General features: G+C 41.2%; 1 protein-coding gene across 1 annotated transcript; it reads left to right on the forward strand.

The window, feature by feature from the left end:
- The first annotated feature begins 65 nt into the window (after positions 1–65).
- On the forward strand, positions 66–8,731 carry nrbf2b (nuclear receptor binding factor 2b). The gene is made up of 4 exons (XM_032502912.1): positions 66–286; positions 3,497–3,581; positions 5,962–6,002; positions 7,502–8,731. The coding sequence occupies exons 1-4, from the start codon at positions 257–259 to the stop codon at positions 8,213–8,215; spliced, it is 870 nt and encodes a 289-aa protein (XP_032358803.1). The 5' UTR covers positions 66–256; the 3' UTR covers positions 8,216–8,731.
- The last annotated feature ends 6,612 nt before the right edge of the window (positions 8,732–15,343 follow it).

Below are 15,343 nucleotides of genomic sequence, written 5' to 3' on the forward strand. Positions count from 1 at the left end.
TAAGGGGAAGCCTTTTGCTATTCCCGGTCATTTGTGTGATTTGATGCAGCACAACGTCTAACCTAAATGTACTGTAGGACGGATGTGACATCACGACGTGTTGACGCAGCTTTCGCTGTGGAGGCGACTGTTGTGCTTCCCTGGCAGTAGCTAATATTCGTATAATTCTTTTTTTTCTCAGTACTTTTCTTTTCTAACGCAGTGCAAATGACAGCGACACATTTCATGTAGTGTAAACCATAGAATAATTGATTCCATGGAGGTCGTGGACAGCCCGCTGAATCTCGTAAGTTTCGGTCTTGATGTTGCAATAGCAGGCTAACGTTACTGTAGCTAAGATATTGCATAGGTAAACTACACTAGCTGGCTGTCAAACAAGTTAGCGGCTAGCCGCTCTGTTTGCTTTGTCCCTGTTGTCTAGTGGCTTGCTTGGACAAGCTACATAATACATTTTGGGTTCGTCCTCGACAGAACGAGCAAGACGTCTGACGGTGGAACATGGCAGCTACTATCCAATTTAATAACGTTAACCTAGGTGTTTATTTAGATATTGCTTTGTCGTGTTAAAAATATTAACAACGAGACGCTAACTTAGTTAGTTGACTTGTTTACAAGGCCATTTAAGAACTACTGTGACAGTGTTAACCGGGTATTTTAAAACGTATCGCAATATGACCTCACTGCCATTTAATCGCTATAACTGCTCGTTGTTGTCAATTAAGGACATTGACATTAATTTGAGGGCAAGTCACCTGTTTTGATTTAGCATATAACATTATTCAGCATTATAATACGACGCTGAAGTTGGCATCCGACTCGCAGCTTCCCTTGTTAAGGGGAAATTTAAGGGAAACTTAAAGCTGAAGTCAGCTTCCGATTGACCACACAGATCCAAAACCACTATAGATAGACTTGTCAAATCTGGGCTAAATTATCCCAGAGAGGCTTAAGAGTCCTAAAAACACAGTTTCAGATTTGTGAAAGCTTTATTCTATTTGTGAAAATGCAATAAATGAGGATTCCCCTGTTCTTTTTCATATGTAGACCACAGTGGACCAGATCTAAGACCACTATACCTAGGCTTGTCAAATCTGGACTAAATTATCCCAAAGAGGCTAATGATTCTTAAAATGAATTGTGAAAATTAGGGCTGTCCCCTCTTAGTTGATTTGTCGACTAATCTGTGGTTTTGGTATTAGTCGACTAAGATTTCTTAAGTTGATAAGTCATTTTTTATGCTTATTCATGCTTAATTACTCATTTCCAAGACATTTATGAGCACATTTCTGGTGAACACAAGAGTTAAATGTGGTGCTTTTAAAGGATTAATAGTGTAGAAACTCAGTTTTACAGACGGGTAATTACCTACATTTATATTGTGCTTTTGTAGTCTTAACCACCTCTCAAAGCGCACAACTCTGTCGATTAAATCAACAAATCGATTAGTCTACAAAATCATGTAAGCGTTAGTCAACTAAGAATTTCTTTAGTCAAGGACAGCCCTAGTGAAAATGCAATAAAGGCAAATTTTACCGTTTGTGTTCATACAGTATGTAGACCACATTAATAATATAATAATTCACTTATTCTAATGTGTCGGATGTGATCTTCATATGAAAAAGAACAGGGAAATCTCCCTTTATTGCACTTTCAGAAATAGAATAAAGTTTTCACAAGTCTGAAACTGTGTTTTTAAGACTTTTTAGCCTCTCTGCGATAATTTAGTCCAGATTTGACAAGTCTAGGTATAGTGGTTTTGGATGTGGACCTTGTCTAATGCGGTCAATCGGAAGCTAACTTCAGCTTTAAGTTTCCCTTAAATTTCCCCTTAACTGCCAAATTGGAAGCTGCGAATTGGATGCCGACTTCAGCGTTGTCATTATAATTAAAAAAGGACGACATTAGAGGTAACGTTAGGGTTGGGGATCGTTTGGATTTTAGACAATTCTGCTTAACGTTTCTTGATTCCGATGCTTAATTCACAGAATGCAAATTGATTATTTTGTGGTTCGTATCCTGTCACGTACTGACTTGACTTCTGTGAGTTGATTCTGAAGGCACCGGAGCACTAGGACTGCACAATTAATCGTGATTTTACCAAAATCACAATATGGACTAGTGCAATATCCAAGAGTGACGCCAAAAGTCAAAAGTGGCTGATGGGCAGCCACTGTGGTAAATAGGCATAATTCGATCCCTGTTGGCACATGCCGCCCACTACAGCGGCATTTGGCGATGGCTGATGGCATATGCCACTGTGGTGCAGTGCTATACACCCATCTCCTGTTGGCACTGGCTGCGTTTCGCTGGCACACAGTTTAATGCCGGATAGATGTGGTAACGTTAAAGTAGCATTCCGGTCGATTTCAACACGTAGCTCTGTTGTTTGGAAATTTGGAGGTCTGTCAGTAGCAAGAAAAACTAAACCAAGCGGTGCTACTAACACCGTGTTATCCTCCTGCTAGAGTTAGCACCCAACAGGCTTAAACAGGGCAAGTTATAAACGTGTTTTTAGCCTATTAACACGTTTAAAATGTCATTACCAGTGTCTTCCCACGTGCAGTGATTCCTTCCGAGTGACCACAGTGAATCTGACTGCTGTAGATATGACAGGTTATTGTCCCCTCTCAAAGTGATCAATGCTTCTTTACCAATAGCTTATATATACCCTATATATATCTGTTTTTCCCGGGCAATGCGAGACTACTACATCCCTAGACGATGGTTCACCGGCTCTGCTACCAACGGAGAGCCTCTGTACAGCAGCGGGAGCGGGTTCAAAAAAGCAACTAGCGACAAATCTAGTGACTTTCTGGAGAAGAGAGACACCAGTATTGTCCGGAGAGAGCGAGGTCTTTCTCTTGTCACTTCTCCCTGTCACTGACTGAGGTGCAGCAGCGAGCCTACAACCGCGTCATGTAGTGGGCGTATCGTGTAGTACTACGGCTAAAGGCCATGAAGGAGGAAAAGTGAGAAAGCCATTCTAACTTTCTCTGTGTGATCATTTCACAATTAAATACAACCAAACTCACACCAGCGCTGTTGACTTTAACGCTCCAAATGCACACTTAGGTCTGGGCAATACATCAATGTTGTATCGATATCGCAATATGAGACTAGATATTGTCTTAAATGCCATTAACAAATATTGCGCCCCCCCCTGCGATTTGGATATTGCACTAGTCCATAATTGCGATTTCGATACAATTGCGATTAATTGTGCAGGCCTAACAAGCACTCTCTGACGGGGACAACAGAACAATAATATCATGATACAATGATGATTGAAAAAACACGATTGGAACTTTGCTTTCCCATACGTGCAAGTAGGCTGTTATATTTACTTGCCCACTTCCTCCTTATCTTCTTTTCTACATTCTGTACACTCTACCTCCTTTTAAACAATTCCTCTGCCCACTGACTGTGCTCCTTGTCCGTTTTTCTTTTTCTCACCTGTATCTGATTCTTTGCCCTCCATGTGTCTGCCTCTCTTCAGGCCCATCAGCAGTGCAGGAAGGCAGACCGTTTGCTGGTGGCTGGAAAGTATGAAGAGGCCATCTCCTGTCATGGAAAAGCAGCAGGTAAGTTGAGTGACACAGACACCGAGTCTGTGGCAATCGTTCCACCTAATCTATTATATAAAAGATATTCCCAATATAATTCTTTTTTAAAAACTACATAGTGTGAGTTACACAGTCATGCAGCAAATACATTGTTTACTAATAAATTACATCAACATTTCACAAAGTTGAGACCACATTACACAAACCACGTAACAGCACAAACCCCAAGCACCCAGCCGGTCGCACCTGCTCACCTGTACCTACCCCAATAGTGAGGGGCCTGGGCCATACCTAGGTTCGTCTCCCATACCCAGACCCCCGGGATGAACCTTGGAACCTTGACAGCCAGGCATTTAGCACAGACAATGCATTACAACAACACAACTGATTCAGTGCTTACATGGTTTTCTTTGGGTCCCTATCACTGAAAAACATGACTGGCCCAAAGTGGTTTTGCGCCCCTCTGCTATGCAGTTGTCACCCACTGCTCCCCTAGTGGCCACTCTCCTTGTATTTTTCCATATAATTAAGCTGCCTTCAGGCACGGTCGGGATCTATAAACAATCTGACGGAAAACAATAACTGTGAAATATAAAGTCTACTTTTGCTACATTGGGGGTGGGTGAAAGAACACAACAGGACATTACACAAATGGGCCGTTTTAGTGGCACTCCCACACCGCCGCACAACCCCGCGGGAATGAATGGGCCCGACTACATTTTATACAGAGGTGTTCTATTTCCTATTTTTGACACATACTCATATTCATTATATTGTTTTTGAACAGACAATGACTCATGGTTGAAGTCACCTGACCTAAATCCAGCTCTGCATTGACTTACTATGTGTTGTAGAGTTTCAACTACATAATAAATTATCTATGTCTTTATTTATGTTAATGTTACCTTTTCCTATGTGTTGCTGTCCTTCACAGTTGGGGACTGTATACAAAGGGCTACAGTTCTAACACAGGTTATCTGATGGGAATGGTGTGAACACCCTCAAATGAAAACTAAGAGATGTCACCATAACCAGTTGTATGGTAGGCGTGTCACGATTCGATTCTATTTTTCGATTTCAACTTTTCTTCCCCCAGCAGTGGCAATAATACCACAATAAGAGCCACAAGATGGCAGAAAGGGTACTTTATAACAGTTAGGGTTACAGTTTTTTTTAGAGTTTACAAGTTGAATGCACCATGGGTTCAACGAGGCGCAAAAAACTTATCGTGGACAACTATGACATATCCCTAAAGAAAATATCAGTAGAAAACGGCCCTTTAAAATGTAACTGTCACATTTTTTAGTAGTGCCTTTCATATTCAATTCTCAATCTGTTCAATAAAAGACTGTTGGAAATGCTTTCCTTTAATTTGTTTTGAATTCAACAATCATTTAGTTGTATTTCAACAGAACACTGAAAGCAGCAGAAATGCAGGACAGAGTACACTTTATTATCCGTTTATTGATCGCAAGTAACATCGTTAACGTCATATTCAACAATGTCACCGCATATTTTCATCATATCGTGCAGCCCTAGATTGTTTACATAACTCAGTCCCGGGGAAGGCATAGAGCCCTGTCTTGCACCCGACGCAAGTGTCTTTGCTGTTTTAAGACACAGTTGTTAATTTCCCTTCCAGTCCTGTTCCCCTGCACCCATCTGTGCGCCCATGGGCGTGCTGGTCTCACAGGGAGGTGTGTTCAGGTGCATTCTGGGCGTATTGCTATCTTGCGGCAGCAGAAAGCGATCCCGCCATTGACCAACAAGAACCTGGTCTAAAGTCAATAACGCAGCATGTTACTCACACAAACATGCAAAAGATGACAAATAAAAATATAACGGTGCAAATCCTCCATCATCATAGCAATTTGCCAAGGTACAAACGCACCTGGCTTTTAAAGGGAATGGGAGAGGACCTCTGATTGGTCAAACCTATGATTAATGAAGACAGGAAGTACAACCCTTTTGAACCAGGTGCCCGGCGCACCAACCCTTTTTTCCACTGTCAAAGTAGCAAAAGTGGATTTGTACACATTTGTAAGCTAACATTATGCTGTGTCTTTAGCTGCTTATTACCAGCCAATGAGCTAAGCTGGACATTTTTTTCTTTTTTCATGGGACGTACTCAGGCATGGGGGGGGGGGGGGGGGGGGGGGGGGGGGGGGGGGAGAGAAACAGAACTGGGGGGATCGACGACACTACTTTTGATTTTGTAATCAAAATTGAAAAATCGTTTAAAAAACAAAACCGTGAAACCCTGATGTATAGCCTCTATTTGCATTGATAATGGGTCCGTCCTCTTCTGTCTCTCTCTCTCTCTCTCTCTCCTCTCTCTCTCTCTCCTCCTCTCTCTCTCTCTCTCTCTCTCTCTCTCTCTCTCTCTCTCCTCTCTCAGATCTTTTGACAAATGCAATGAAGACAACAGAGTGTAAGCAGGTGAGCAATTCCTGTTTGTGTGTGTGTGTGTTTGATGTACCGTGCAATTTATCTTGCCAGAGAATAAATTAAGCACAGCCTTCAGTCAGGTCATCTGCTCACGTTTTGACAAAGCAATAACAATATTCAACAAAATATAACACAACGAGAAAAAGTACTTTTACTTTTGATACTTAAAGGACATCTTGCAGATAATTGCTTTAAAAGGTGTCCTGCCAAAAGTTTTTCACTACTTTGTGGTAACGTCTGAAGTCCTACCATGGACTCTGTAACTTGGTTACCTTGGTTACCTTGTTTCAAGCCATTCTAGCGTGTTATAGAAAGCCTGCAGGAAGACTCAGCTCCATTTGTGCCAGTTCTCATTAATATTCAACGAGCTAAGCTGCTTGACTCTGATTGGGTAACAGTTAGCCAATGAGAGCCTGGCTATCAGCATCCTTTACCCAGCTCATGAATATTAATGAGCTCAGGCAACATGACATCAGACTGACCAGCTTTTGTAATTGGCCTGATTTCTCCTTATTTTTTTCTAGACGTAACACAAATACATACGGACCTAACATATTTCACAAAATGCAAGTAAAAAAACGATTTTGTGTGGCAGGGCACCTTTAAGAAAAGTAAACCTTTTCTGACATTATGTTAATGTTAGACAATGCTGTCATTTGCTTAGTTTCTCATACTTATAGAGATATTTGGCCCATTTGAATCCAGCTCTGTGTCACGGCGGTGTGGGCAGTGCGTTTAGATAAACACAGATGTGTTTGGCGTTCCTCCGTGGCGCCAGCTCATGGAACTCAGGGGTCTGCCAAAAGCCTATGTTATATTCCTAACATTAAAACATTATCTGACGTTTAAAAAAAAAAAAAAGAATTAACAAAGCCATAAGTCACTATTACTGCTGATGTGGATTCACTGCTGGACGGGTAAGGCAGGTAGAGGGAGGAGGGGCTGGTGGGGGCTGCCATCGCAACCTGTAAATCCACATTCCCACAGGTTTTGCCAAATTTTAAGATATGGGCATATTAGGCAAACCGTTCCAGTCAGATATAATTTTAGCTTGTTCATAGGAATTTCCTCACCAGTATGCTGAAACAGACCGGTGGTGGATGGGAGGCTGCAGGCAAAGTGCATTTCTGCAAATGTATGCTTGGCAAAGAAGTGTTTTAAATCCTTATTCTTGTTGGTTTTTTTACTTGTGAAGTTTTCATTGCACTCACAGTAAAAAGTATAGTTGACGCCAGCTTGACCCAAAGGTTAACCTTTACTTCTCACCACTGCTCTCGCTCCGCTTTCAGCACTAAAAATCTTTGGATACTTCCAATAAGTAAGAACTACTTCCAATTCAGAACTGGCTTTAGTTCTATACAGTTCTATACTATTTCATTCTATACAGACAAGGCTGCATTCTGACTTTTTTCCTTGTATCCGTTTGACATGTCAGTGGAACTGGAACTCTTGTAAGTGCTGTGGCTGGTGTTGATGCTCTGTGTCTGCAGGCCTGTCTGTCCATGGAGCTGCAGAGGGACAGCCACATCAAACAGCAGCGACTGATCCAAGAGCGCTGGAAGAGAGAGGCTCGTCGTGAGGCAACAAAGGCCCGACCAGGCCAGGTGCAGCCCTCCGGCAACCCGGCCCTCCCGGCTCAGGCCCAGTCCACAGCCCAGCTCCAGCCCCGCGGTACCCCAGGCCTCTCAGCTGAAGAGGGCGTAGGACTCAGGGAGAGGGAGTATGACACCTTGCTCTACCAACTTCAGACTCGGCAGACTGGCGGCTGCCAGCCTTTGTCTCCACCATGCACTGGATCTAAGACCACCAAGGACGACAAAACCCGCCTGGAAGAACAACAGACCACAATCGATGACCTGCGGCGCCTGGTCGACCAACTAATGAACGAAAACCAGCGGCTGGCAGGCGAGAACAAACGGCTACAATCGGAAAACGTCCAGCTGCGCTCCGAGGCATGCGAGGCGGCAGACTTTGTGGAGCGCTCGGAGCTCTGGGTGCTCCCTCAGGCGGGTGGCGCCATGGGAACGGGGGGTGGGCCGGAGAGGAAAAGCACAGGGAAGGGAAAGGAGATCGCAATCCCTCAGCTGCCCCCGCTGGAGATGCCAGCTCAGGAAGATCTGTGTCTGGATGATCTGCCGCCTCTGGAGCTGCCAGAGGACATCCAGAATGAACTACAGGAGCTACTGGACAGGGACAAACTGTGATACGAGACATGTCTCTCTCTCACACCACACACACACACACACACACACACACACACACCACACCACACTGCTCAAGTTAAAGGTGGACAGAGCTATCATGGAAATTCTATGAGCCCCACGCTCTCTGCACTAATAAGAAGGATACAGGTAGAGGAAAACTACTAATAATCAGGCAGATAAAGTGATAACCCCCATATTACTAATGCAATGCAGTGGAAGATAACAGAGTAGTTCAGCCCCAATGTCAGATGGGAAATGGTGAGATTGTATGTCAGACAGTGATGGATGACAAGATGGATGTTGAGGTTATATTTTAGTTTTTTTTTTCTTAAACCACACAGAACATATTTGACATTGTGTCTGGTAATAGCCATTAAATAACTCTGAACAACTTAGGCAGCCTAATTTCAGTGTTCCCAGAGCTAAATTATAGTGCTCTTTATAAGTCAATCATTTACATCATATTTTGTACTTGTCAGCACAGTAAATAAACAACATTGCATTGTTTAATTATTACATTGGTGGACTTATTTGTAATTTGTGTGTATGTGATTTTTGCAATACCTTTTTGATTTTTTTGTCTTTTTCCTGTCTAAAAACGATACTATGTTTAAAATCACCTCACATGATTAATGTCTAGTTTTTGAATGAATATTCTTCCAGGAATCTGAGAGATAATTGTGTAATCATGGACTTTTGGCCCCACAGCAAAATAGGTTTGTTTTTCAGAGCCCTTCTTATGCTACATGAGCTGTTTGGAGTTATTTTCTGTGTTCCCAGCTGCCTCAATAAGTCACACTCTGACATAGGACTGGGCGATATGGAGAAAAATCCAATATCACATTCTTGTAGTGTTGACCATTGGTGCTTTTACAAAATATTTACACAATGAGATTTTTGATAAATAATCATCAGTAATGTGAATATAATGACTAAATGGGTAAAGGCAAATAATAGAACAGTTACAACAGTCTGGTAAGTTCAGAAAATGACATGACTTTACTGTAATGCAGCCTTTAAAACCAGGAAAAGACAACCATACCATATTATATTATTATGATACCCAAAATCTAGGGCGATATCTAGTCTCATATCGTGATATCCAGATAAGATCGATATATTGCCCAGCTCTACCCTGACATACAAACTCCACAGCTTGCATGAGGGTGACTTGATAATGGCTAATTTTAGAGTGTGTGGATGAACTGCTCCTTTAAGGGCATCATTGGCAGTGCTCAGCACCAACGTGACCGCCTGTTAACAGTGTCAGAGGAAGATATTGGTCTAACACGGGGGTCAAACTCTTCAGTTCATTGGCCACATACAGCAAGCCTGGCTCCGCCCTCCTATGTACTTTTGCCCACTTTTCATTTTCCTTCAGTACTCTATCTGGGTTTGTGGTATGTTTGCGGGTTTTCTCCAGCCATATCTTTAGCGGTCCAATCAGCGAACAGGGGGAGGGGCTGAGAATGATGGCGTTGAGGTCGTGCGCTAGTTTGAGTTGTAGTTTCTGTAATGGCGGCGGCGAAAGATGAAAACGAAGCCTATTGGTTGGTTGTGGCAACGCTGCCGTATATCCAGAAGTTGAAGCCCGAGCAAGAACAATATTTGCTGAGTTGTGTTGGTGGCCATGATGTTGAGGCCCTCCTCCCCACGGGGGTCGGGAAAAGTTAGATTTTCCAGCTCGCTCCATTAGTGGTGAAGGAGTTGGCTAAGAGGAACGCTAGCGATGCTAAGCTAACGTCACGACCAAACGTTAGTGATTGGCTAAGGCAGATCCAGAGTGGCTCTGGGCAGATCCAATAACTTCAACACTTTTCAGTGAAAAGTTAACTTTTCAACGGAGAGTGGCCAGAAAATCGGACTTTCTGAGAATAAAGTCGTGAATTAACGGAAAAAATAACTTGTATTTTCTCTGAGATTAAAGTGGTAAATTTGGAAAAATTGGAATCAACGTCTCCTCTGAAATTTTCACACTTTGCAAAGTCCAACAGTGGGCCTGATTGGACCCTTTGGCGGCCCGGTTCTGGCCCACGGGCCATATGTTTGACACCCCTGCCCTAACACACACACACCAGGCTCATGTGCAGTGTGATTCAGTCCCAGGAAAGCATATTGCTGTTGTTGAAGAAAAACTACATTGCTGCACAATTTAATTTCTTTTACCGTACTTGAATTAAAAGCTTCAGTGATCATTTGTGTGTGAAGTGATTTTTTTTTTTTTTTCTATGAGCAGGTCTTTGACACGAGAACACGTACTATCTCTAATCTTCTTGCAGATTGGTGTTTTTATGCAACAACAGCAATACACACACACACACACACGACATTAGCTAAAGCCTGAGGTTAATGGGGCTTTTGACTGTTTTTCATCTTCCAGGCAGACACAGTTGTAGAGATTCTAAATTGGCTCATAGAGCTAAAACAATTAATTTATCAATCGATCAATTGACCAAAATAAAATTGTAATATTGTTCCAGCTTCTCAATTGCTACTATTTTCTGATCAGTTGTGTTTTGCACTGTTGGACGGACAAAACAAGTCATGTCAAGGTGTCATCTTGGGCTTCAGGAAATTGTGATGGGCATTTTTTTTTTTTATATTTTCAGACCAAAAGATCAAGAAAATAATTGGCAGATTAATCAATAATGAGAATAATACTTACAGCCATACTTATATATACAATAGCAACAGCATGTGGCAATGCAGTTCTAGGGCAATACCAATGGAAACATACAGTATAAAGCATGTAGTGCAAAGTTCATTTAAAAGGGTAACTTCTGTTTTTTTCAACCTGGACCCCATTTTCCTGTTTTTGTGTCTAAGTGACTGATAGAAACTACCATCTTTGACGTTGGTCCAGTATTGATCCAGATCACTGTAGTCTGCGAAACAGCTACAATGGAAGTCAATGGGGCAACTGTGCAGCTTCTATTTCCGTTCGTAGAAGTGCTTTTTTTTGCCACAACTCATAATATTCTTAGCGTCTAAGGAGGTTGACCTTTCTGTTATAGAGTAAGATCCTTTTTTTGAACATAAAAACAACCGCAAAATTGCGCTGTTGGTGGACCAAATTGACGATGCACAATTGCCCCATAGGATTACAGCGTTCACGCTTAATACTCTACCAATTTCAAAGATGGTTGTTCCTATCAGTCACTTACACACAAAAACACAGGAAAATAGGGTTAAAAAACCCTGAAAGTACCCTTTAATACCTTATGATACTAAATAAAAAATAAATGACTGCCAGGAAGCCAAGAGAAACGTTTAGAAATCAGGTGTTGGAAGTTGGTCAGCAGGACGTAAAGCGGACTAAAATATGCAAAAACACTGGTGTAGGGAAGAAAAGGGCTTGAGATAACTTGTTGCTGAATGTGCACGCACACACTATCACACACTGTGAGGCTTTAGTACAACTCATGGACTCCCACTTAGAACAGTGTGTGTACTTACTGGGACAATAATGCTATGTTCAAACAGGACATTATGCTCCATTCACGACCTATGCGAAACACGGTAAACCCCCTTTTCAGCAGGGAAATACTCACGTTATGGTTAGCTTTTAGCTGTTAAATACTAAAATACACATTTCTAAGTAAGGATTAGCATTGGGATTAGACTAATGCTGGAGAAAATGAAAGCAGATGGAGTAAATTATTTCTGACCACAGCTTTTGAAAGCTGTAGCAGAACCCAATGTCTTTGGGTTGTTGTGAAATATTTCACATACTTAGTCAATAAGTGTTGACTGAGAGAAGGTCAAATGAGGAGCTACTGATCTCTACAGAAATCTACATTCATGGACTTGAATTTTAATTTGGGAATAATGGTTTGTTGTTGCGATTATCATTCTCATACCACGTGAATGAATGGGAGAGTCACTTCTCACTTGTAATTGATGGCCAGAGTTCTAGACGTTCTTCTTCGTGTGCCGAATGGTCTATTTTACAAATATTGGCTGTGTTTGTATGTGCTTGACATTGGAAGGTGAAGGCATGTGGCCATGAGTCTGCGAGCCTGGCCGGTCAAAGTTTAAGAAGAAAAAAGAAAAGAAGCTTAAAACTGCCGGCCGGCTGGCTAGAATTAATAAAAGTAGCGGAACCAGCTTCAATAGCCCCCTGAACTCTGTTACCTTCTCAACAAAGCCAACCCGTGCCTTGGACTGTGGCGGTCCCCATCTTTGGATCTTCCGATGGACAGATGCAGACGAACACTCAGACCGTTTTCAGACCCTTGTGTTGTCCTCGGGTCAAATTTGACCCATTTTCAGTTTTTTCATCACGAAAAATGGCCCTTCGAAATAAGCTGAAAATGTCAACATTAGAAATATCAAATTACATACAATAACATTGAAAAAGTGACAACAATGTCAGAAAAAGCGAAAACTTTTCTTCAATGTTGACGGGAAGACAACACAAGGATTAAAGTCATCTGAGCTCTCGCCGCTGTCTCCTGGCTCCTAAAGCCCATCTGCATCTGGTACACACTCCGTTGTCAAACTAGGTATCTAATGAGGTTCTACCGTAGGCCCGTTTCCTGTTCTGGGGGCCGAGCCCGTAGCTGTGTTGGTGGCTACAGTCAAAGCTCTGCTGCTTCAACATATGGCAGACAGCAGGTGTGGAGAAGCATCAACAGGAAATGAAATGTGGTTGGTCGAAGAGTAGCAGCTACGGAAGAGGATTAGGGCCACTGGTGAAAAATGTATGCGAGTTCTGACTTTTTTTCTCCGAATTCTGAGATTGAAGTCAGAATTCTGATTTTTTTTTCTCAAAATTCTGACTTTAATCTCAGAATTCTGACTTTTTTCTCAGAATTCTGACTTTAATCTCAGGATTAAAAAAAAGTCAGAATTCTGAGCTTCATGAACCAGTGTCTTTATTTTCTGAGAAACTACCAGAGTGTAGTTCAATTAGACAAACTAGATCATATATCTCATAATAATTGACAGTTATTAGTCCTATCAGTCTGGTTCTTGTAGTCCCTAAACTGACTTTCCTTCCTTTTTTCTTTCTGTTTTTATTCGCTCCCATCTTCCCACCAGCCTGTGAAGGAAGCAGTATGTTTTCTCTCTCCTTTTTTGTATTTTATTTTGTGAATTTGAATGAAAATACTCTATTTGCATATTGCCATGCAGTGTTGTGTCTTTTTTTTTTTTTAGGTGGGACAAGAAAATCAATACCACTCTCTGATAGTGGTATTGATCATCTCATCTCACTCTTATCAAGAAAGCAAATAATAAGCGTGTGTCCCATAATGCCACACTGTACTCTGCTCTTGTTTTTATGCCAGTGACCAGAGCAGTCTTTGGAAATACTGTTAAACTGTTAAACCAACGGGACAATTTTGAGTAGCATAATGATGTTTTTTTTTTTTTTAATTCTATTTAAGTTCTGTAACAGTGTAACATGATGAAGTTGACTCACAGCTGGCAAATGCTGATCTGCAACAGTTTGGTCCAATTACAGGCCTGATTAGAAAAATTAACTACAGATAATCATAATCCAGAAAAGGATTGATCCTTATAGGAATAACCCCCCCACACACACACACACACAGCACAAAATTTACACTTTAGCCCTATAAGAAGAATATAAGAACAGCAAAATTGCACATGGTTCCAACTTTCAGCACATGGTTCCAACTTGGATTCAGGACTTTCATTTATAAATAAAATATAACATAAACAGGCATAAAACATGTCGGCAATTTTGTATCAGAGGGTTGTGTGTAGCTTGTAGCTCCAACTTGGATTCAAGTCAGGTGCATAAAAGGGAAATAAATCTTCATCCTGAGGGAGGACGCGTGTCACATTACACAGAGACACAGTTGCATTTTCCTGTATGAATATGTGTTATCCATGTGTAATTTCATTATACGCAAACTTATTTGGGAATATGCAACATGTAAGAATCAGCTGAATTAAAAATAGGCGTGGACAAAGAGTCCCTCTTTAAGCCTTGTGTTGTCTTCCCGTCGCAGCTTTCGGTTTTTCCGGGTCAAAATGTGAGTTGTCCTTTTTCGACAACTGTCACTTTTTACGATGTTTTTGTTGTTCTTTTTCAGCGCTTTATTGATTTATTTTCGTTGATGTTTTTTTGCACTGTTTCTGAAGCTTTAACCGAAATTTTGGCCTCTTTTTTTTCAACGTTCAAACACAATAACATTTAATAAAACACCCACATCAATAAAAGCAGTGAACTGAGCCTTTACTTTACTTGTGAAGAGCGTTGTTGTGAACCATCCACGTCATTTTTTTGGACAATTTGGTAGAAAGAAAACCCGAATGTGTGATATGGAAACTTGTTGAAAATGGGTCCAATTTGCCCCGAGGACACCAGGAGGGTTAAGATCATAGACTGTATACATATATTGATATTAATATTAACAGCCTATGGTTAACATAGGGCCTCAGGTTAGGTGACAGAGCAGACCCAACTCCTCAGTTGATACCAAGTTTTTTTTTTTTTTTTTAAAAGCACATTATTATTCTCAAACAAAACAATAATTATATGTAACCACAAGCCAACAGCCACACAGTGACCCTGGGGCTACCAGGGCAAGCAGCCAGCACAAATGTATCTGTAAGAACAAAACAGTGTACAATGCTGACCAGCTCCACCCTATCAGTGATGTCACACCCGTGATGTCACAGTCTCACTGTGTGATGCGATATTCATCTATTTTGGGAGTGTCGGTTCTCTGTGGAATTCTGGAAAAAAAAATGGAAAATGATTTAAATGTTCAAAAGAATCTCCAAATTAAATTAGAAGCAAAAGATGTTATTATTGAATATGATCACAAGAACAAAAAATTACACAAGATTGTCAATTTACTAATTCTACACGGGAAATTTCATATCCATAAAGCAAAATTTGCTAAATCGCGACCAGCTTTCACACGCTTCAGAAATGAATTTCGAATTTTTTGTGAGTCTATCCACGTCATTAATAGTAAGAAAACTATCTATATAGCTGATCTACTGCAAGATTTTAAGGAATTATAATTGAATAGCCTTTGCCCATCTCATCTTGTCTTTGTACTGTATTTATGTTCTTGATGTTTATATTTAATCCACGTTTTTTTTTCTGTTTTCCTTCTTTTCTATATATCCACTGTATAGTAAGGT

Source organism: Etheostoma spectabile, chromosome 21 (assembly GCF_008692095.1).
Source record: "Etheostoma spectabile isolate EspeVRDwgs_2016 chromosome 21, UIUC_Espe_1.0, whole genome shotgun sequence".
Taxonomy (NCBI): domain Eukaryota; kingdom Metazoa; phylum Chordata; class Actinopteri; order Perciformes; family Percidae; genus Etheostoma; species Etheostoma spectabile.